At 39.2% G+C, this 25,256-nt stretch overlaps 1 protein-coding gene across 13 annotated transcripts in view; it reads right to left on the minus strand.

The window, feature by feature from the left end:
• Positions 1-25,256, minus strand: part of celf4 (CUGBP, Elav-like family member 4) — a 1,190,565-nt gene that overhangs the window by 649,621 nt on the left and 515,688 nt on the right. For all 13 annotated transcript variants that reach the window (XR_015757959.1, XR_015757956.1, XR_015757958.1 and 10 more), the window contains exon 3: positions 12,971-13,019. Coding sequence is in view for 9 of the 13 variants with exons in the window: in XM_087990087.1 (XP_087846213.1) it covers positions 12,971-13,019 (49 nt within the window). In the remaining 4 variants the exon portion in view is untranslated. The remainder of the gene's footprint in view (positions 1-12,970; positions 13,020-25,256) is intronic.

Here is a 25,256-nt window from a genome sequence, read left to right on the forward strand (position 1 = left end):
ATGAAGCATGGAATAACAGATTACTTCATAACTAAAGAGAAGCAGATGCATTAATGTTTTGTTCAGTAGGAGAGAGTGCAATGCTCATTTCTAATATCAGTGATGTCACCTTGAGTTTTAATCTACAATTTGCCTGTTGCCTAACAGTCAAGTATCACCTTTATTAAGGACATGTTAAAGGATCTAAATGGTGCTCCTGAAGTTCAGAACAACAAATAAAGAATGAGAGTTGGATGGAAACTTTTCACATTATGAGGGACATTATATAGGCTGAAGTATCGTCAAATACTGCAGGTTATAAAAAATTACAAAGATTTCTATTTGCATGAATCTCTGCTGTGTGTTCCTTGTCTTTAAGAGAGTTTACCATTAACAACTCCATGAATTGTGTTCATACAATATTGAGAATCTAGCAGTTAGTTTGCTTTATGTATGCAAATCAGTTGCTTTTGCTGTAATCTCTGCTTCCTTAATGTAACATGTTGTATTATTTTAGATTAGCTAACCCACAAAATTATTCAATCACCAGCAAGTGATTTATTATTAGATTATTATAATTCATATGACGTAGTGGCGGCAATGGGATAACATCATGCTGATGGGCCTATTGTCCTCGAAGAGTCAGCTAGTAAGTTAATCTGCGGGTACAACATCATGGTTGGCAGTATTAAAGTGCATGAGACAAACTCTTGTTGAGCCTGATCTGTTTTACATGTGATTTGCTCCATATTTTCATCTGTACGAAAGATATTTTGAAAAGATTGATGATGTAGAGCTTGCAGTTTATTTTGCTTTTCTTCCTTTCTCCTCCAGCTCTTGATTTGTTTGTGAGCTGTGTGGAGCTATCTCCTAAATGAGGGTCAATCTAGATAGGATAGAGTGAAATTGAATTATTAAATGGTTACCAGAGCATGTAGACTGGTGTAGCTCAATAATATGGATTAAAAAAGGATGAATTTTTGACAGTCTGTCTTGGTCTGTTATCTATTACAGGTGGCATATTTTATGTTGGGGCAGTCATATGAGCACTGTAGAGTCATCAGTCAGGTTGTTCAGGCTTGTTTCTAGCTTTTACAGAGTGCAAAACTTCAGAATAAAAACATCTCCATTGGGTGCAGCAATCAGTGAGTCTGCATATTCTTTAGTTCTGACTGGAACCTAGTAACTGTTCAATATAAAATATGATCTATTTTGGCTAAATGCAGCTTTGACTCAGTGCCCTCACAAAATACCTACTTTGCTGTGGTGAGAAGAATAAAGTGAGAACATAACTTCAATCTGCATTCATTCAAGCAACATACAGGTAATGAAGGAATGATGCTTAACAGTTACAATCAATGTGTCAGAGATCAATCTTATCAACTCTATTTATTCCAGTGTGCATGTACATCCTGATCTAACTTAATTTGACATCTTAAAGCCGTGGCAACTCCTCGAGACAAAGACCATGTATTCAACAAGTCTCCTGAATTTCTTGTTTCCATGCATTTCCACTTTCATTCAAAAGTCTTCATTACTAAGGGAATTATTGAGAAAGGATACATCTTTCCAATAACTTAAGGGCCACTGGAGCTCTTAAAAGCACTGAAACAATCACTATCAGAAGCATCAAACTTGCAATCCTGGAGATAGATACATCTAAGGTCCTGCAGCATGCGAACTGCAAAGTATAAACCAAATGCATTTACTTCTAGAACTCTGCAGTGCAGTTGAACTATTAAAACATTTAACAGGAAACATGAACTTTAGTTTTGTGTAGTTATGTATTTTCCTGCTTATTTGTTAGGCAAAAGAATTTTGTTGTTGAAATAGAACACAAGATATGGCAAATGATTGACTGAAAACCACCATCGAGGGCAACCCAAAGCATCCAGCAGCTGCTGATAAAGATCCAGGATCATGACTGTGTGATGAGGTACATGCCAGAGAACCTGACGATCACTTCAAGTGCATTTTGCAGGGCATCCAACCCAATGGAAATAGAAGATATAAACTTGAATCTGCAAGTTGAGTTCACTGATATTGAACTTGAAGATGTTCTCCAAATTGGCCTAATATTTTACATTAAGTACAAATGTCAGCACTTGAGAAAACCGAGCACAAAATTCCACACTACAGAAACAATGGAAAAACTCTTGAAAGGATGATCTGATTTGATTTGGCATGCCTGTGAATACCATATTAGTTTTTTTTGGATGAGCTGGGCATCTCCTGAGGAGTTTTTTTAAAGGAAGGCAGGTCATCATAGCAGAATCTTTGTGACCTGATATTCTTCAACAATTCCATCATTCCCAAATAGTATGGATTGGATAGAATACTCTCCAGAGAACCAATATTTTGGTCAGGTAGCAGCAGTGATATTGAAATCATTGTTAAGAATTATGAGGCATGCCAAAACTGGATGCCAAGTCAGGGTAAAGAACCAAAGATCCGCATGAAGTTCCTGCCCATCCTCATTCCAAAATCACCTCCTTTATCATGTCCATGGAAATGACTACGTCACCATCATTGACTATTTTGTTTGTTACAAAGTACCTCATCATTCATTAACTGCACAATAATCAAGCACAACTATTGCATACATGCAAATGTCCATTTTCAGTTGATTCAATGCTCTAAGGAGATCGTAATGGATAATGATCTGCAATTTATTGGAATGCCATTTCAAGACACTACTTCTGCTCCCAGCTCCAATAGTCCAGCTGAGTGTATGATTTCCACACTTAAAATTGTAATCTCAATTTAAAAAAAAGTACTCATGGGACATGGGTGTGGCTGGTTGGCCAGTATTTATTGCCTGTCTCCAGTTGCCCTTGAAGAGGCGGTGGTGAGCTGCCTTTTGATTTGATGCAGTCTATGCATTGATCCACAATGCCCTTAGGGAGAGAATTCCAGGATTTTGACCCAATGACAGTGAAGGAATGGCAACATATTTCAAAGTCAAGATAGTGTGTGGCTTTGAGGGGAACTTGCAGGTGATGGTGTTCCATGTATCTGCCACCCTTATTCTTTAAATGGAAGTGGTTTTGATTTTGGAAGGTGCTATCTAAGGATCTTTGGTAAATTTCTACAGTGCATCTTGGAGAGAATACATTTGGGTTCTCCTGAACATCAGTGTTGGAGGAAGTGGATGTTTGTGGATGTGGGGCCAGTCAAGCCAGCTGCTTTGTGCTGAATGATATCAAACTTCTTGACTGTTGTTGGAGCTGCACTCATCCAGACAAGTGTGGAGTATTCCATCTCTTGACTTGTATCTTGTAGATGGTGGACAGACTTTGGGGAGTCCGGTGGTGAGTTACTTGCTGCAGTATTCCTAGCCTCTGACCTGCTCTTGTATGTAGACAGATCAAGCAAGACCTGCAATCATCTCATCACTGGAGGGGCCGATGTTTGGCAAACCATGCATACCTTTCGTACCTAAAGTTCTCCTTTTGAAATGTGAGAGAAATTTGTAAAACTGCTAGAGAATATGACTGGTGTGCTTGATAAAAATATGGTTATAGAATTGCCAAAATGACAAGTGAGACGATGGTTTCATGTTCAGGATCTCGCAGAATTACAATGCAACCAGGCAAAGTGATAAGAATATGCTCAAAACTGAAATACTATGATTAGTGTGCGTATTCAACTTATGAACCCAAAGTGGACTAAGTGCAAGGCATAGCTCCAAAATTTATGCACACAATAAATACATGGACTCCTTAAATTTGAACTCTTTTAAGGAGAAACAGCCTCCCTCTCATTTCCAAACTAACTTGACAATAGTATTGAGCTTCAGAGTCTTTATAACCTATTGATAATTTGCCAATAGGTTAATTTGCAATTGATTATTTAACAATTACCATTAACACGAAACTCTACAGGGTACACTGGGACTGAGTCATGCTTGAAGTCAACATGGGGCATAGAGAGAGCTGCAGCACTGTAGCTTTGATTCTGAAATGGGTTTTATTTGACTGTACTTTGATGCTGGGCAGGTGATGTCATTCAATTTATGATTTTGTATTAAAATGATGTTCAAAGTAGAGATTGCAGTTTTTTTTTGTTTAACTTACTTATGGTAAAGTCAAAATAAGACATGGAATTAAAATGTAGTGCAGAAAACCAGCAAAGCCTTTCTTGATTCCAGGAGCATTTGGCTCCATTTTCTGTGTTGTTCACAAGCAACATATTTTGAGTTTCTCACTAGGTAATGGCGAGTTTCAAATTATGGGGATTATTGTTTATTAAACACTTTGTTAATGGCTTAAATTCATCTCACTAATATTTAGCTTTCTATCTCACTAAACTCTCCAAAAGAATTAGACATGGAGAAGACTTGCCATGGCAACCTGAGAGGATACTGGCAAATCCAGCTGACTATTTGCTCCAAAGACCTTTGTGTTGGACACTAAGCACTAACATCCCATTGCACATTTCATGGACATCAACCACAGACACTGACATCTGACAGTGTGCTAGCCTCTGAAAACCCTCATGATCCATCTCTGATCCACTTATTGTACAGTTCTGTACTTCAGCTGCACTGCAACTATCATTGTAATGAGGCAGTAAGCACACTGTGCACTCAGGGATATGTACCCAGTTCATGGACTGGATCACGCCACATCTCTTTGTTTGTTGTCATATGGCACACTACTCTGAGCTTACCTGGATGTTTACAGCAACCATGCTTTGCATTTTTGAACTTTGCCCCCGCAGGCAGAGATACCAAGTTGATATTACTTGAGTCTTGAGTGTGGTGCTGGAAAAGCACAGCAGAAGCAGGAGAATCAAAGTTTCGGGCAAAAAGCCCTTCATTGAGAATGAGGCCATGAGCTGAGGGGGTGGTGAGATAAATTGGGGGGGGGGGGAGGCAGTTGCAGCTGAGAGTGTCATAGGTAGATGGAGGAGGGGTTAATGGTGATAGGTCAGAGAGGAAGGTGGAGCGGATAGGTGGGAAGGAAGATGTCTTACCTTGTCATTTAACACAGACACAAAACCAGGAAGTTGTAATGGTTGTCAGCAGGTATGAGTCAACTCAAGGGAAACATGGCCCTTTCTCAGTCACAGTAAATCAAGGGCAGCCAACAAGCTTAGTCTAAAGGCTTGGAAATAGTCAGTCAGCCACTTGGAGCAGAAAGAGTAAGGATGCTCTCCAGATGAAATGAGAGGGATGATAGGCAACTCACCACTCATCCTAAGTCTTTTTTTATTCATTTGTGGGGTGTGGATTTTGCTGGCTGGCCAGCATTTAATCCCTGTCCTTGGTTGCCCTTGAGAAGGTTGTGGCGAGCTGCATTCATGAATCGCTGCAGTTCAAATGCTGTAAGTTGACCCAGAAGGCCCTGTGGTTTAGATGTCCAGGACTTTGACAGCAACCAGTGAAGGAACAATGATACGTTTCCAAGTCAGGCTGTGGGGAATGTGCAAGTCATTGTATTCCCATATATCTGCTGTCTATGTCTTTCTAGATGGAAGTGATGGTGGGTTTGGAAGGTGCCGTCTAAGGATCTTTGATGAATTTCTGCAGTGCATCTTGTAGAAAGTACAAACTGCTGCTATTGAGCATCAGTGGTAGATGGAGTGGACAGCTGTGGACGTGGTGCCAATCAAGTGGGCTGCTTTGTCCTGGATGGTGTCAGGCTTCTTGAGTATTTTAGATTAGATTACATTACAGTGTGGAAACAGGCCCTTCGGCCCAACAAGTCCACACCGACCCGCCGAAGCGAAACCCACCCATACCCCTACATTTACCCCTTACCTAACACTACGGGCAATTTTTAGCATGGCCAATTCACCTGACCCTGCACATCTTTTGGACTGTGGGAGGAAACCGGAGCACCCGGAGGAAACCCACGCAGACACGGGGAGAACGTGCAAACTCCACACAGTCAGTCGCCTGAGGCGGGAATTGAACCCGGGTCTCAGGCGCTGTGAGGCAGCAGTGCTAACCACTGTGCCACCGTGCCGCCCACAGGGGGTGCACTCATCCAGGAAATCACAACCTGGTTTTTGCCTTGTAGATGGTGGGCAGACTTTAGGAAGTCAGGAGATGAGTTACTTGCTGCAGTATCCTAGCTTTTGACCTGCTTTTGTGGCTACTGTATTTCTTCTTTGAGGAGGTGACCAAACAGGTAGATGAGAGTAAACCGGTTGATGTGGTGTATATGGATTTCAGCAAGGTGTTCGATAAGGTTCCCCACAGTAGGCTATTGTACAAAATGCGGAGGAATGGGATTGTGGGAGAAATAGCAGTTTGGATCAGTAATTGGCTTGCTGAAAGAAGACAGGGTGGTGGTTGATGGGAAATGTTCATCCTGGAGTCCAGTTACTAGTGGTGTACCGCAAGGGGCGGTGTTGGGTCCACTGCTGTTCGTCATTTTTATAAATGACCTGGATGAGGGCTTAGAAGGGTGGGTTAGTAAATTTGCAGATGACACTAAGATCGGTGGAGTTGTGGATAGTGACGAAGGATGTAGTAGGTTACAGAGAGACATAGATAAGCTACAGAGCTGGGCTGAGAGGTGGCAAATGGAGTTTAATGCGGACAAGTGTGAGATGATTCATTTTGGTCGGCGTAACCGGAATGCAAAGTACTGGGCTAATGGTAAGATTCTTGGTAGTGTAGATGAGCAGAGAGATCTCGGTGTCCAGGTACACAGATCCTTGAAAGTTGCCACTCAGGTTGACAGGGTTGTTAAGAAGGCATACAGTGTTTTAGCTTTTATTAATAGAGGGTTCGAGTTCCGGAACTATGAGGTTATGCCACAGCTGTACAAAACCCTGGTGCAGCCACACTTGGAGTATTGTGTTCAGTTCTGGTCACTGCATTATAAGAAGGATGTGGAAGCTTTGGAAAGGGTGCAGAGAAGATTTACTAGGATGTTACCTGGTATGGAGGGGAGGTCTTACGAGGAAAGGCTGAGGGACTTGAGACTGTTTTCGTCGGACAGAAGAAGGTTAAGAGGTGAATTAATAGACATATAAGATAATCAGAGGGTTAGATAAGGTGGCAGGGAGAGCCTTTTTCCAAGTATGGTGACAGCGAGCACGAGGGGGCATAGCTTTAAATTGAGGGGTGATAGATACAGGACAGATGTCAGAGGTAGTTTCATTACTCAGAATAGTCAGGGTATGGAATGCTTTGCCTGCAATTGTAGTAGATTCGCCAACGTTAAGTGCATTTAAGTTGTTATTAGACAAGCATATGGACATATATGAATAGTCTAGGTTAGATGGGCTTCAGATTGGTATGACTGGTCGGCGCAACAATGAGGGCCGAAGGGCCTGTACTGCGCTGTAATGTTCTATGTTCTATAGTTCAGTTCAGTTTCTTGTCAATAGTAACCCTCAAGATGTTGGTAATCTATGAATTTTTTCATCAGCACCTCTGGGGTACCGATCTCCCCTCATCTGCCTTGCCCAGGACAAAGGTCAGGAACCTTGCAGGGCAGCTCCGGTGGATAATGCTTATCCAGACGCACACCAGGCTTTTGAAGATGGTGTAGGTGAAAGAGATGCTGGCAATTTCAGGGATAACCACTGACAGGCCACTGGGAATGCTGCATGATAAGATGGAACTGCAATTGAACATAAGAAACACTTGAGGAGGGGGATAGGTATGAAGTGAACTTGATAAGATACGATGAGAAAACTCACTTAGCCTCACAACAGAAATCTCTCTGGAAACTTAGCATGACTCAGTCTCAGGGTTTAGCCCGTAGTTCCTTAATTTCAAAAGTTATTGCATGTTATATGATTTTTGATCACATCAGTAATTATTTTTGATAAATTAAAAATGGTGATTAAAATCAATTTCATTCAATGGTTATGGTGCATAATCCAACAAGTTCCATACTTATATTGGGAACATGTCACTGTTCAAAGCAGCTGTGTTTCATAAAGGAAGCAACTTCAATCCTTTCTGAACAACCTTGACTAAAACTGTTGGGTTTGGGCATGAAGGAGGAGTGATAGGTTTTGCACTTATCTAATCTAGAAAAGGGCTGAATCCACCAAAGCATCTGCAACTGGTGTTATTGTAGTAGAAGCACCATTTTGTTTCCCATATTGAGTATGATGCTGGGGGTTCTCTACAGCAGCTAAGTCAGTCACGTGTCAACAGCTGATGCTGCCAAGAGCTGTTGTGGGTATGTAAAATAGATGGGAACATTTGGAGAAATTGCTGCAAAATGGGCAAAGCATTTTGTTGAAAAGTCTTGACATAATGTGGATGCACATTTCAATTTTTTTCAAATGACAAAAGAAATCCTAAAGTCCAGTAATTGACCATTAACCATGAAACAGAGAAAACAGGTTGTGCTGATGGGTGTGTCAACCACCTGTTCACATGTGCAAGCAACACTTTGGCTGATGTTAAAACTAAGGTCGACATGAGACAAGGATGATGCTGGGAAAAGTCAAAAAGAAAATCAACTGAGTGGGCTGAAAGCTCAGTGGGAAAATGTGTCCATGAGCCAATAGCTGTGGTGTCGTTGATGGACAAAGCGTTGAATCACAGTCCTGCATAGAAGACACATACTTCTAACTCAATTAACTCTTCCTAACATTCTCAAATTCTAATAACATTTTTGAGATGCCAGATCCTGCTGGACCTAATGCTTACCAGCCAGTCAATATCTAAAATGCATAATCTATCAAAAATGTATGTACAATTGTCTCATTATGATGGCTCCAGACATACATGCCATATATAGTCTAACCTTCTTCCACTTTGAAAGGCTTTAAGTGACCATTGCACTGTGTCATAGTTGATACAACTGCCTATTATGTGCCTTCATTCATTACTAATTATGTTGAAAACACTGAATCTTTTGACCAAGGTAATAAAGCCTGCAATGCAATCAATTGCCTGGGATGATGCCATAAAAGATATAAAGTGATGGCTTTTTACTCTTTGAGTTACTCGTAAGTTTTGCTAATATATAATGGTCTTTGTAAAATGGGATCTCTGGTAATGGCAGTTCAAAGTAGCACTGAAGTACAGAGTAAAGACTAAGAAGTTATAAGGATATCATCATTACCGGTTAATGACCCACAGGATGCTATACCACAGAAAATAACTGCTGTGATTAAATCAATTCTCAAAAACAAAGCACGTATAACCATTCTCCTTCCACCACCCTATTTTATCAAATATACATTTACCAATGTGGTCAATGTTCCTTCACTCTTTCCCTTATTGTTCCATCTGAACTCCAACTATTCAAGCATTTTATTTGCTACCTATAATCTAATTGTGTGGTGATTATGACCCACTGGGGGTGAAATTCCAACTCTGAGAAACAGGGTAATGATGAATTCGCAGCTGATGTTTTACTGTGTCAACTTTCTTTCTAGTGAAGTCCACAGAATCATTGTTCAACATCTTATAGAGTCATAGAGTCATAGGAGTGTACAGCACCAAGGTGCCAGATTCAATTCCAACCTTGGGCAACTTTCTGTGTGGAGTTTGAACATTCTCCCAATGTCTGCGTGCGTTTCCTTCGAGTGCTCTGGTTTCCTCCCACAGTCCAAAGATGTGCAGGTAAGGTGAATTGGCCATAGTGTTAGGTGCATTAGTCAGAGGGGGTGGGTTACTCTTCAGAGGGTTGGTGTGGACTTGTTGGGCTGAAGGGGCTGTTCCACACTATAGGGAATCTAATCTAATCCTTGTAAATCTTTTCTGAACTCTTTCAAGTTTCACAACATCTTTGCGATACGTTGGAAATGTACTTCCATAACTTTATAGTTTTTACTTAGTTTTAAGTTAAAACTTTTCACAAGGTTTCCCAAGTTAATCAGAGCCAACTCCACGTCCATTGTCTTGCATTTCTGCTCATTTCAGAGGATTTGATAGTCTGGAAATTATTCCTCTCATTTTTTTTCTTCCTACAATTTATAATCATTTCAAAATATAATCAAAACTTTGTATCGTCTGATTGTTGTCAGTTTTGCGTCAATTCGGAGGATGATGTCTACTCAGGATTTGCGAGTTACTGCCATGGGTCTTCATAATACTGAACAGGCAGATTCATAACCTGTAGAACTCTGGGACATGGGGCAAAATATCCCACGATCTGGAGTTCACCATTTGCTTCCTTTCCTTCCTTCTCTGCCATTGCTATGCCTCACCATGAAGATATTTGGACTCAAAGAATGATACAGCTATATGGACACCATTTTGAATTATTAGTAGCAAGCTCCTTCCCATCATCAATGGGAATGTAGCTGCACTTCAAGGAGGGCTTCAGAACATTTCTGAAGTATATTCTTTGTCCTACCCTGGAACACTGGCCTTTGGACTGTTCAGAAAATAGGATCTGGCTTTTCAGCAATTGGGGCACAGTATCATGTCCATTATATTATTTTTTAAATATTAAGCAGAGTGATCAATGAGGCGTTTCTTTTTACTGTTCATACTTCTAACCTGTTCTGCGCAAATGGTGCATTGCACATATGTAAACATAGAATACATTCAGGTTGTTAAAGACATTCTGATTAAAAAGTAACCGTTGTTTGTTGAGAATTTTGTTACAAACTATTGCTAAAGAGGATTTCATTGATATGAACTACACAGATTCCTAGTATACAGGGTAAAATTAAGAAGTAAATATTAGCTCCGTCTGCTCGAGATATACAAGCAATACACCTAAACAGAACTGTGATATTTGAATAGAATTCCATTCTATTGTCATTTCCTTATTGGGGCAGGCAGCCTATAATCCTGCATGCACTTACCCCAAAGGACAACTGGGAAATCAAAGTGGCTCCAAGGCAATGACCATTAGCAGACCAAAAACAAACTTTTTTTGACTACAGTTGGAGATTTGTGGTCATTATTGGACAATTGAGATTTTAAAAGATTAATTATCTATCCTCCCTCTGTTGGGAGGACTGTTTTAGAGCTGAATCATATGCAGTGCAAGAATCATACTGAATGGAAGCCCAAGAGTGACCAGGGAATTATGTTGCAGAATATGCTCAAAACCTTGAGAAGATAATGGATGAAATCACTACACAGAGAATGGTACCCCATCACCAAGTCACCCTTTGTTTGCATGTGGAAAGCCCTTGACATGGGTCCAGCTCCCTCAGAGTCAGCTCTCAGACTGTCAGAACGTCTGACGCTCCTCGTATTATCTGTCAGCTAGGGCTTGCTGATGGGAGCAGATTAATACCCCCAATCATGGAACACATTTTCTATGAGGTTCACCTGGCTGACCTCATTACAATCACTACATTGGGAAGCTATGGAAGACTTTCCCAGTGATCCCAGTAACTATCTGTTCCAATATTTGAACAAAGTGCAGAGCTCCTCTGTCTTAAAACTCTCCTTCACAATGGACAATCCAATTGCTCTCTTAACCAACTCAGTAAATTTTGGAACTTGATTTTTTTTATTAAGGATATTACATATATAAATTGCAATATTTCAAATTTCATAAAGTTGTATGATAACAATTATGAACAGGATTACTGGTGCCCAGTAACACTTGAAAAACAAAGTTAAAAATCGCAGATCACCAGGTTATAGTCTAGCAGGTTTATTTGGAAATACTAGCTTTCGGAGTGTTGCTCCTTCATTAAGGTGCAGCGTTCCGAAAGCTAGTACTTCCAAATAAACCTGCTGGACTATAACCTGGTGTTGTGTGATTTTTAATTTTGTCCACCCCAGTCCAACACCAGCTCCTCCACATCTTGTAAAGCAAAGCAATTTATTATGACTCTGATATTAGACCAATATCATCATTATTCAATCAGCTGGCAGGAAAAGATGACATAATGAAGAAGATACAATTTTCCTGCTACTGTAGTGCAGTAGGAAACAAAAATCCTGTTGCCATTTAGCATACTGAGACTATGATACATATCACATGCTAACTTTGAAACATACAAAATTCTTAGTAGTTAGTTACTCAAAGGAGACACTTTAAAAGCTCTTTGTCACTTGATGTAGGAATTGAAAATCTAAACCCTGACGCATGCTACAAATCAGGAAGACAGACTGGAAATAAATTTGTGAAAGAGGATTGAAACTACACGGCTGTTGTTCTTGAACTCCTTTATTAAGCACTATGTTAGGGCAATCAAGAAATTTAACCAAATGGAAAATAGGAGAAACAAATGAAGGTTCAGACCTCTAGATGATCTGGAAAAGCAATACATACAATCTCTTCAGTGACAATAACTGCTATGAGAACTTAAAGATTTTCCAGCATTTAAATTCTCCAAGAAAATTCTTATTTTCATTTTAGTGCTTAGAACAAATATTCAGCTCCAAAGCACATGGAGATACCATGAAATTGTTCAGAGCAATCAAGGCATGAGCCTTTAATGAAATAATTATGCAAGATGTTACCACAAGCTACCAGATTTACAAATATGTATTGCTATCCTGATGTCTTGAAATGTTTTGAAAAATGCCTTCAAGCCATTTTCTTCAACAAAGCCAGTTTTGGTCAGTAAATGTCCACCTATATATTTAATGTAACTCCTTCAATGTCTTTACAGAGTACTGCTGTGAGGGGCACATTTCATGCTGTCTTTTTAAAATATTTAATAAAATCGCCAGAGAACTTAACGATAGTGATGTGCTTTAGGATTTGCACAAATACGGCTTCTGAGATTATAACTTTCTTTATCTCTTTGTTTGCATTTCTCTCGATGTATTATTCTTCACAACTCGAGTAATCCATTTACTAAAGTTCTAAATCTATCCAAATATGCTGCGATCACTAGTTAAGTTAACTGAGTTTTCAACACGCAGAACTGACTGAAAATAACAAATAGATTTGGAATAAGTGGACACCGCCTTTACATGGAGAACAGCATAAACATGCTAAAACTGAGGGCAGGTGTACTTATAGAAGAGAAAACACAATGGCCCTCAATTGAATATTTGATTTAATGCATCCTTGCCTCAGAAACTGAGCAACAATGAATAAAATAAAGTCAGCACCAGACTTGGAGCAATAAAGACAACTACCTCCTCTGCTCTCACTGTCCGCCGGCTTCACCTGGATCGGTCTGTTCATCTGTGAATACAAAGAAGAAGCAAAGATCATTTCTAGTCACTTGACTGAAGATTAGATGTAGTAAAGACATACTACTCAGAAAGTATTCATTATTATGTAGTTATGTGAAAGAGCAAAGGATTTATTGTGATACTTTTATGGCACAGAATAATGACTGCAGCAGCATTTGAAAATAAAATCAGGAATCTAAATCAAAATTAAAAGAATGATTTATTCTGAGTCCGAAGTGTTACACCAAAAAATTTATACCTTACAAGAAGGCTAATCTAATAGCCCAATCCCTGCAGCTCTACAGATGTATTCCTTTAAGTGGCTAGTCTGCTTCCTTTTGAAATCATTGATGATTTTCACTTGCACCAACCCTGGTGAGCTGGAATTTCCATGTTTCCACTCACTGTGTCCCGATGTTTCTCCTCAAATTTCCTCTCTGTCATTTGCTCAAAATCTGAAAACTGTGAAAGAACTAGGGGACACAATCAGTTAATGGGTAGAGATTTTCCATACTTGCCTCACCAAAGTCTATCATAAGCTTATAACACCTTCATCAAGTGTCCCTCCAATCTCCTTTGCTTCCAGCAGAACAATGCTAACACTTCCAATCTGATCTTCGAACAAAGCCATCCCTAACCCCCATTCCTGCATCCACTTGTGTAAAAATTTCCTCTGTGCCCACCCAAGGAGATTGACATCTTTCCCAAAACGTGGTGGCTAAAGTTGGATGCAAGGTTTTGTTTGGTGCCTAACTGGAGTTTCATACAGGTTCAGCATAACTTCATTTTGTACTCAATAAAACTGCATATAAAGTACATGATGCCATATGTTTTGCTAATCAGTTTCTCAATATTTTCGGTATATTGATCCACAAACACCCGAAGGTCCCTCTGTTTCTGCAAACTTCTCAGATTTTTGCCATTAAGTTGATATTGTCTTTTTCCTTTCCTTCTTTCAAAATGCATCACCTTCACACTCATTTATAGTAAAGTTCATCAGTCACTTATTGACCCATCCTACTAAACTATCTATATCCTATTGCAGGCACTATATCAATCTTACTGTTTGCCATTCCTCCAAGTTGACTATTATCTGCAAATTTTGAAATTTTACTCCATATTACAAGATAAAAGTAGTTTATACAAAACAAAAAAGATAGTGTACCTTGCACTGGCCTCTGGGGAATGTCATTATTTAACATCCTCAGGGGCGGCATGGTGGCTCAGCGGTTGGCATGGTTGCTTCATAGAGCCAGGGACCTGGGTTCGATTCCCACCTCAGGTAACTGTGAGCAGTTTGCACATTCACCCTGTGTCTGTGTGGGTTTCCTCTGGGCGCTCTGGTTTCCTCCCACAATCCAAAGTGTGCAGGTTAGGTGAATTGATCATGCTAAATTGCCCATAGTGTTAGGTGCATTAGTTAGGGGTAAACATAGGGTCTGGGTGGGTTACTCTTCTGAGGGTCAGTGTGGACTTGTTGAGCCAAATTGGCCTGTTTCCATACTGTAAGGAATCTAATTTCCCCACACTGAGAAACAGCCATCTGCAATGACTCATTGCTTTCTGTCTTTAACTTAGTTTTTTTTATCCCATTGCGCATCGACTTTCCGATTCCTCAAATCTTGTTAACAAGCCATTTACGTGACACCCTATCAAATGCTCTCTTCAAATCCGTACAATCGACATAAATCACATTCCTTTCATCAACCATGATCTACATTATTTCATCAAATAATTCAATTTATATTAGTCAAGTACAATCTGTCTTATGAATCCATATTGGCTTTACCTAACTAACACCAAAAAATCTCTAAATGCCCGTTGATTTCTTTCCTCCAATTATGGGTTTATCCCTGATGCTAAACTAACTGGTCTGGAGTTGCTACAGCTGTCCATGTACCCATTCTTGAATACCATTTGCCACTTTTCAATTCTCTGGCACCTTTCCCATATCGAAAAAATGAAATATTAATGGAAACTCTTCTGTTTTCTCTATTCTGACATCCTTTAGCAATCTGCTTTGCAAGCTATCTGGATCAATGACTTATCTACATTAAGCATAGCCAGACTTTCCAATACCTTCACCCTTTCAGTTTCATACTATCCATTGTTTATTTTGTCAAATAATTTTTCAGATTCCTCTTTCATAATAAACACCAGTACATAGACCTCATTTGGTAACCCATCCTTACCCTCTGCTCTAAGTATCACCCTTGTTGTCTCTGTGAGGACCCTCTCCAGCTCTTCCTACCTACTTTGTATTAATATAGTGGGTTAACAATAGTGGGTAATTGTGGGTAGATTTGCATTCTACATCATATATCACATTTGAATTAATAATTAAGTTAGGAAAATAAAACTTAATATCATATATTCAATTTAATTGTTATAAAACAAAGTACGTAGAATATTTCCCCATAACGCTATCCTTCCTCAATTTTGCAGTCACCTCTGTGAATATAAGGTTCACTGGGAGTGACATTATAGTGCTAGTTCAATAGAAATGCTGTGTCTCAGGCTGTTGTGTCCATATAGCATATTGAAGGATATAGCTACACAGTTTCAACTTCACACACACTGTGGGAAGATTTTCTCTATTCACTATTTGTAGCAAGTTCACAAATAGCAAACAAGGAAGATGTTGAACCAGAAACAGAAATTGCTAGAAAAAGCTCAGCAGGGTATGGCAACATCTCCGGAAAGAAAGCAGAGTTAACATTTTGAGTCCAGTGACCCTTCTTCAGAACGTTCAGTTTACTCAATGTTAACTGCTGAGTTTTTCCAGCAATTTCTGTTTATGTCTCTGGTTTACAGCATCTGCAGTTCTTTAGTGTTTTTTTTTCATATCTTTAACCAGGATGGGGATATCATTCTTGGCTGAGCCAGAAATCAAAGGATTTCCCCATAGAAATAGGTGAAATGACCAAGCAAAAGTCACTGTGGATTGCTCGCTAACTTTCTCCAACATTCACATATGAAAAGGTCGACTCTGCTATCAGCCAAGGTTATAGAGGAAGGCAAGAAAATTATATTGAAAATATAGCTGACAATCTTTGTGGACAGGTTTAAACGATTTCCATTTCCATGTTCATAAGCAACCCTGGCATCTATTAAGAACAGACAGACACTAGATTTGCAGCATTATTACGTTTTTGATTTCTAGTACATTTATGAAGGGTCCAAAATGCAGGATATTAACGGTAAATAATACTGTATCAATTGCAGCAAAGATTTCAATCCAGCCAGTTATTTAGGCTGTTTGTTATGTCTGCCAGCTTCTGTAGAGATAAGAACTATGTATGTATTTTTCTTTTGAAAGACAAAAATGTTGGTGTCACAACTGACGTTTTCTTTAGACTTGCCATAAACATGTAAGGATAGCGATCCTGACAACATCAATGCCAATTTGTGCTTTTAACCAAGGCATTACAAAATAAATGACAGAGCCATGCACGGACTAGGGCTGGTACCACTGTTCTTCACAATTTAAATAAACATGTGGGGTTTGTAAACAAAAACATAATTTTTAAATTCATCAATGAAATTGGGGGGCAGGTAGGGCATTGAGGAGCTGGGTGTTGGGGGAGCTGGATCGTCAATAGTTCTGTTTCAGACAATCATGAATGGTAGTTTTAAATAATTAACAAGAGGCTCCACATATATCCTCATGATGGGGAAGACCAGCATATCAGTGCAAACGACAATGCTGAATGATTTGAACAGATCTTCAGCTAGCAGAGTTGTGTGGACAATCCACCTTGGCCTTCTCTTGAGTACTTCACATGCCAGCCTTCAGCCTTCATTCCACATGCTATCAAAGAATAGTTGAAGACATTAGATACTACAATGGCTTTGGACCCTATCAGCTTTCCACCAATAGTAATGAAGAAATGTGTACTAGACTGAGCAGTGAGAATGACTGCCCTTGACACCAAGACAGCTTTTATTGAATGTGGCATCAGGGATCCCTAACAAAACTGGCAGTGGGTATCAGGAAAAACTCACCTTTTGAATCATTCCCAGCATAAAGAGAGATGGTTGTATCTATTGGAGACCAATCAGCTCTGTCTCAGAGTATCACTGCAGAAGTTCCTCAAGGTAATGTCCTAGGTCTTACCCCCTTCAGCTGCTTCATTAATGTCCTCATATGGTCAGAAGTGAGGATGTCCATTGATTTTTGTTTATTTGCGCATAGATTTGGGGATTGCTGAATAAGTTGGCATGTATTGTCCATCCGTAATTGATAAAAAGACAATTAGGAATCATTCACATTGCTGTGGGACTTCAGTAACATGTAAGCTAGACCAAGATGGCAGATTATCTTCTCGAAAAGGCTTTCATTAACCAGATGGTTTTCACAGCAATCTACAGAGATGATGTGCTCACCATTAGGTCACCACTTAATTGAATTCAAATTCCACCATGTGTCACAATAGGATTCAAGCCCATGTCCCTAGAATACTAAACAGGGGTTCTGGATTATGTGGTCAGTGCCACTATGCCACTAACAAAATCCAGGATGTGTCTCCAAAAGAGAAAATGCTGGAAAATTGCAGCAGATCTGGCAGCATCTGTAAGGAGAGAAAAGAGCTGACGTTTCGAGTCTAACTGACCCTTTGTCAAAGGAGAGCTTTAACAAAGGGTCAGTTAGACTCGAAATGTCAGCTCTTTTCTCTCCTTACAGATGCTGCTAGACCTGCTGAGATTTTCCAGCAGTTTCTCTTTTGGTTTCAGATTCCAGCATCCGCAGTAATTTGCTTTTATCTAGGATGTGTCTCCTCTCTTTTGGGCTAAGAATAGAATAGAATAATAATTTACTATCGCTTGTATTTCTTACAAAAAACATAGAGTGAAAACTATTTAATGTAGATGCTGTGGCATGATGACTTAAGAACAGAAGGCATAGAGAAGAAAAAATAAATGAACAAATTCAGACAAAGAGCATCTTAGTTCAATTCATGGCTCTTGGGTTCAGGAAAGACAGTATTTTGTTTTTCCTTTCTACTTAACTCCCGTCCTCGGATGGCATCGGTGGCAGGGAGCTGAGCCAATGTGGCCTCGAGGTGAAACCCAGCATGGATTTAGTTGCTCTGTCTGCTTTTATTTTTTTCTCTCTCTTTCTCTGCTTTAGAAAGACTGTAATGCTGAAATTTTAACTTTATTTCTTTATTTTTCTAATTTATATCTAAGATTTTGTATCTAAGCATCTTTTTATCTAAGATAGTGCCGGAAATGGCGATTTTGCGCATGTATCCCTGCACTTGAGTACATGTGACAATAAAACTTAATTCTAATTCTTTTCCTGAGGGTAGGGGAGTTTAAAATTAGGGGCCATATTTTTAAGGATAGAGGAGAAAGATTTGAAAGGGACCCGAGGGGCAGCTTTTTCACATAGAGGATGGTTCATATGTGGAATGAACTGGTAGATACAGGCACACAGTCACAACATTTGAAAGACATTTGGACAAGTACATGAATAGGAAAGGTTTAAAGGGATATGAGCCAAATGCAGGTAAGACGAGTTTAGTTTGGGAAACTTGTTCGGCATGGACGAGTTAGACCGAAGGGTCTATTTCTGTGCTGTGTGACTCTACGACTCTTGACAAATGAACAGCAAGAAAATTGAGCCACAGGGAATGGTTGGAGTGCATAGTTTACCTGAATATAAAGGAATATTAGACAGGGAAATGAGGGAGAAGGAAATAGACAGCTCTGATGGTAAATGAGAAAACTTGGGAGGTAGCTCAAGTGACCATGAAATCAGGATGGAAGAATTGGTTCCAAATGACCTGTTTTATATTGTATAGTGACGTTAAGGGGACGTTAGAGGAGATGATCAAAAACTTGGTTATTTCAAGGGAATTTCTTGAAAAGTGATTCATGAGATGGAGACTTTTAATAGGGGAATTCAAGAGCTTGTGGCCTTGGCAACTGAAGTCATCACCATCGATAGTAAAGCAATTAAAATGAGAGGTGTTAAGGATTAGAAGAGCACACATACCTTGGAGATAGAGTGTTGGAGGTGATAGCAGGAATGGAGAGAAGAAAAACGATGGAAATATTTGGAAGGATCATGACCAGGTGAGGAGGGGAATTTGCTCCCTTTTTAAAAACCCTTTTGATTCATTGGAACAATCTTTTCTTACTTTTGTTTTGGCATGCACCTATCACAACTCAACTAAAACATAGTTAACTAAATAACATGAGAGGCCAATTCCAAAGATTTCTTGAGCAAAAGAAAGAAGATTTTTTTAAATCAAACTTCTAACTCTGCTAGTGTGTGTGTGTTTGACATGTTTTATTATTATTTCTCAAAAAGTATTAAGATTCGAAAGGGGAGGAAGTCTAGCATAACCGGGAAGCTAAAAAACAGATGGAGTTTAAATTTCTTTGAGTCTTTGACTTGTGAAAGTGTAAACTAAGTCTAAAGTTTTCTACTGTTGCTCTTTATCCCAGAATTTGAAAATATTGTAGAATTTGCATGCTCTTAGTGAATGGTTAATTTCCCAAGTTACTCTTTCACCAAGTTCGTATCTTGAACGGTGATAAGCCACAGAGATAAGAGTAGCCAGAGAGAAAAAAAAACATTCTAGGTCCAATTGATGCAAGTCCATTTTTTCCTTCTCTCTCCACTCTGCCAAGCGAGCTACTGAAATTTGGATTATTTGCATATTCCCAAGTTTGGCTCCATTGTCTTTGCAAGTTCAATACTCCATAAGCAACATCTTATCTCTCAACCTTAAACTCGCTTCAAACTCTCGTCAAATGATTGCAGCAGCAGCCATTTTAGGTCAGTGTTTTTCCTCTTTAAAAAAATTATTTTTGCTCATGAAGGTTTGGGTAGGATATCTGTGTGCCACCTTCTCCCCACAAGCAAGGTGGGATGAAGGCAGGAAGATGATAAGTATGCCATCTCTTGCCTTCTCATGACATACCATGCCTGATCTAGCTCATTTCTAGAGGTCTGATAAAATTCATCCCAATGATTCCCATAGTAATTACAATTCTTTATTTTGAATTGCAGAAATGTCAAAAAGATGCCAGAAACTTCCACACAAAAACAGAAATAAAATCAGGGATGGTGTGAGGGGATACTTTCATGAATCTTTTCGAGCTGTACAGACGGGTTTTATTTTTCCGAAAACCATTTGTCTATTCTTTTTAGCAGGTCAATCGAGAGAGGAAGGAAAGATTGATAGTAATTGTTATTTAAAAAATTAAGACCACATGAAACATTATTGCACAGAATTGCTGCTTCATGTGAATTTAAATTAAAAGATCAACATTATTTCATATCTGCACTTACTTTTCATTGCTATGACCTCAATACTTTAAATTGTGAATTTCTACTCAATTAATATTTTTCTATTATTTGTGTGTTACACATTCACAGCACAAATTACATCTATGTCATGTTCAGAATCTTGTTCTGCACTGATGATGAAAGAAGTGCTTTTTTATTACTTCAACCATTAGGTTACCATGGTGATGCGATTTTTCAATATGGCTTGGTATTTCAGTGTTATGAGTAACAAGTTGAGGAAAAAAATCTGAAATTATGAAGCCCTTTGAAAATGCAATCCTCCTGCAAGTGCCACAGTATAACTGTCATAGCACAGAAGAGATATTTCTCAGCTCTAAGCAGTGAATGTTAGATCGGTGGGAGGGAAAGCTGTGTAGGATCCTATACGCTAACCTGCCTGATTATCCTGTATCCGCTGTGCCCAAGTGATCCAGAAAAACACAGCGTAGATTCCAGAAAATATCCCTTTTCATGACTCCAAAATACTGGACAGCAACATTTGATAACCTTCCAGAGCAGTTAGCATGAAACTCTCAACATGCTACCTTCAAGGAGCCAGCAATAAACTTGTTGAGAGTGAAGACCAAGTTTCTGCAAGCTAGGCAGCAACTTTTAAAAGGGGAAGTATATTTTGACTCTAGATGATGCAAGAGAATCTGAGCAGAAATCAGAGCAAATTAAAGCTGTTATGAATAGGTGAGCAGAGATAACTCTTTTTAATGACATCTCAGTTGTTTTTTCATTCTGCTTAGCATGTAGCTATGACACTTCAGTTAAAGTAAGCTACATTCATTTAAAATAAAGTACTAGTCTAAATTAAGGGCCAATCACAAGAATATCTAAAAAAATAAATTTATTACATCCTAACACAAAGAAAAATACTAAAATGTAACATCAAGTATACATTAAAATACAGATATAAAATTGAACGTGTCTGTTACAGATGGGGAATAAAGGCTGTGCAATTTGAATCAGTCCTTAATGTGTTAGATTTTAACTTGAGACTAAGTTGATGAATAGTTGGCTTATATCATTAATAGTAGCAAAATAGTAGATAGATTTGAGTTCTCAGTGAATGTTTGTATCTCCAACTTGCTTTGTCAAATTGTTTGAAATGGTGATGAAGAAACAGAGAGAGAAGGAGACTTCCAATCCTTTCTTCAATCTATCCAACCCATACTTCTATCTGTCTTATGCTGCTCAAAAGTGTAGAATAAGATGTCATTTGTGTATTCCTGAGTTTGGCCTCATTGTCTTTCCAAGCTGGATCTTTTGCAGGTAACCTTTCATCTTCAATATGTACTGCTAGGTTCATCCAACTTTAAACAGGAGTCTCCAGTTCCTTGATATCTGCCTCAGTTTACACTGGTTTTAAAGCCTTTAGATAAAATAATATTTTCAGTTCAAATAGTTTAATTTATTTCACAATGAGTTCATAATTTTATAAAAAGCTAGCATTTAAGTTCAACTGATAATAGGGAAAGTAAATGGAATGCTGGTCTTTACTTCAAAGGGATAAAAGTAGAGATGTTTTGCTAAAACTTCACAAGATGCTATCAGATCACACCTGGAATACTGTGAACAGTTTTGGATCCCATATCTAAGGCAAGGTATATTGGCATCGGAGGCAGTTCAGAGAGGGTTTACTTGGTTAAATCTAGCTATGTTGAAGCTATCTTATGTGGAGAGTTGAGTAGTTTGGGCCTGTACTTATTGGAATATAGAAGAATGAGAGATGACCTTATTGAAAAATACTATACTCGTGGAGGATTTGACAGGGTAAATGCAAAAAGGTTATTTCTCCTTGTGGGAGTGTTTAGGAACACAGGGCACAATCTCAGAATAAAAGATTGCACATTTAAGACAGAGATGGGGAGGAATTCGTTTTTTCAGGGGGTAGTAAATCAATGGAATTCTTTACGGCAGACGGCTATTGAGGGTGGGCCATTAACTGCTTTCAAGATTGAGTAGACAGATTTTAAATCAGTAAGAGAATCAAGGGTTATGGGCAAAAGACAGGAAAGTGGAGTTGAAGGTAATCAGATTAGCCACAATCTCATTGAATGGTGAAGCATATTCAATGGGTTGAATGGCCTGATTCTGATCCTATGTATTATGGTTTTTGAAAATTCCTGTGCTTTATGCATGGTTAGCTGGTTGCTGCAGCCATTTTAAGTCAGGGTTATCTTTTTAAAGCCAAATAGTCCATGAGAGGTCTCAGACATAAAAATCAGGTAATGGAGATTTTAAAATTAATTGATCCAGAATACACTGACCAAGATTGTGGTACGTTCATAACCTTTGAGGTTTTCAACAGCAATTGGATCAGTATCAGGAAAGGACAAAAAGAAGGACTGCAGTAATGAGGCATTTGGTGAATTGCTCCTTAAGAGATATAGCACAGATGTGATGGGACAAATTGTGTTGCAACCATTTTTTGATTCTTGGCACCTCATCTGACAATGATGACTTACCAACTTTAAATACAGCAAGTGCATCATATTCAGTGTATTGATTCTATTTTCTTGCTTGGTAAAGACAATTTTATAAAGTATGGACAGTCCATGTCTACCTTGTCAAAATCATTCAGGATCCTAAATAAAACCTGAAAGAACTGTGGATGAGGTAAATCAGAAACAAAAACAGAAGCTGCAGGAAATGCCCAGTAGGTCTGGGAGCAATTTGTGGAGAGAAATCAGAGATAATGTTCAGGTCGAGTGACCCAGCATGCTGTCATGAGGAAGGGTCGTAGAATACTTTCTAAGAAAGTGTGGAAGCAGGCCATTTGGCTAATCGAGTCCACACCAATCCTCTGAAGATAATCCAACCCAGACCCACCAACTCTCCCCCCACCTACCCCTGTAACCCTACATTTTCTGCAGCTAACCCACTTAGCCTGCACATCCCTGGACACTGGGAAATTTAGCATGATCAATCCACCTAACCAGCACATTTTTGGACTGTGGGAGGAAACTGGAGCACCTGGAAGAATCCCAAGCAGAATGGGGAGAATGTGCAAACTCCACACAATTGCACAAAGGTGCAATCGAACCTGTCCCTGGAGTTGTGAGGCAGCAGGGTTAACCATTCCACCACAATGCCACTCTGCGCTGGTGACTTGACCCAAAATGTTAACTCTGATTTCTCTCCATAAATGCTGCCAGACCTGCTGAGTTGTTCCATCAATTTCTGGTTTGGTTTCCATTCAGGAGCCTTTATACTTGAATCAATCAACCTTCTAAACTCTGCAGAAAACAAGCCCAAACTGTTTAACCCTTATTCCAAATATCAATTGGTAAACCTCCTCTGAACCATCTCCAATGTACTTCCAGCCTTCCTTAAATAAAAGGACCAGAACTTCTCTCACTCCCTGCAAACGCAAAAATGCGCTCACTAAAACGATACCCAGTACAGTTCATTCCAAAAGTGTGGAATTGCAGCAAGGATGCCATTGTGGAGCCAAAGCAAATGGGCTCTAAGGGTCTGAACTTTGTGGCCTTTGTGTATTGCTCCTGATTCTAGTGGATTCTGCCAGGGTACATGCTTATTTTTGTTTATTATGCTGTAAGAGGAGTAGACTACTTGGAGCCTTGAGGGTACACTGCCATTTGATAACATCATAGCTGATCTGAGAGTGTCTCCACTTCCATTTTTCTGCCTGCCCTGATACCCTTTGAACCCCTTGTTAGTCAAAACAGGGCACAGTTTGACTTTTTCTGAGACCTCTACCAATGTAATTGCATAACTGACTGGAAAGTGGCAGATGTGACATCCTTGTTCAAGAAAAGATGTAAAGCACAGTCTGAGTAATTACAGGCTGGTCAATCTAAGATCAAGGGTGGATAAAATGTTTGAAATGATAATCAGGGAGAAGAAAAATCACCAAGCATTTGGACAGATTTGCATTAGTTAAGGAGAGTCAACACTGAGTTATGTCAAGAGCAGATTGTGTTTGATGAATTGTATTTTTTGGAATAATAATCAGAAAAGGTTGTTCTCCAAACTTAAAGGTGTGGCAAACAATGAGGATTATACCAACTGCCTGAACAGAACATAGCGTCAGCAAGCAGAATACGCAATAAGTTGGAGATGGAATGTGTAGTGTGATGCATTTTTCCTGAATGGATAGGAAGAGGCAATACAGAGAAACCACGATTATCCGGCATTCGATTAACCGAATTTCGGATTACCCGAACAAGATCGCAAGGTCCTGGTGCTTTGCTAAACTATGTTATCCAGCATTCAATTCACCGAACAAAATACTCCCAGTCCATGTCCTTCAGATAATCGAGGTTCCTCTAAATATACTTAATGTCACACTTCAAAAGGTGTGCAAGGACAAAGGATACATAGATCTTTGAAGGTGGCAGGACATACTGTGCGAACAATTATTAAAGTTTTTGGAATTTTGGGCTTCAGAATGGAGGCAATAAATGCAAAAGCAGGGAACTTATGTTGATATCTTTATAAACCTCTGATTAGACCATGACCAGACAATGAGTCCAGTTCTGCTTATCTTACCTATGAAAGATTTGAAGATCCTGCAGAGGGTAGACAGGAGATTTACCAGAATGGTTGCAGGGATTGGGAAATTTGGCTGCATATTCAGTTGGAGAGATGGTAGTTTTTCTCCCTGGAGTAATCGGAGGTGAGATCTAATCAAGGTATCCAACATTATCATGGGTTTAGAAAAAACAGATGAGCAGAGGCTGTTCCCAGAAGGTGATGATAAAAGGTGGGAGGACAAACATGGAGGGTTTTCAATAACAAACATGGAAGGGATATGAGGAAGATTTTTCTTTTTTTCATAATGACAATGATATGCAACTCACTGTCTATGAAGGTGGTGGAAACACAGACAATCAATAATTTCAAAAATGAAATTTGATAGACTAATAAAGGAAATAAATTTATAAGCCTAATGGTGATAAAGCAAGGAAATGG

The sequence above is a fragment of the Chiloscyllium plagiosum genome, unplaced genomic scaffold, assembly GCF_037043375.1.
Source record: "Chiloscyllium plagiosum isolate Xiang-an unplaced genomic scaffold, Cpla_swu_hap1 HiC_scaffold_1, whole genome shotgun sequence".
In the NCBI taxonomy this organism is placed as follows: domain Eukaryota; kingdom Metazoa; phylum Chordata; class Chondrichthyes; order Orectolobiformes; family Hemiscylliidae; genus Chiloscyllium; species Chiloscyllium plagiosum.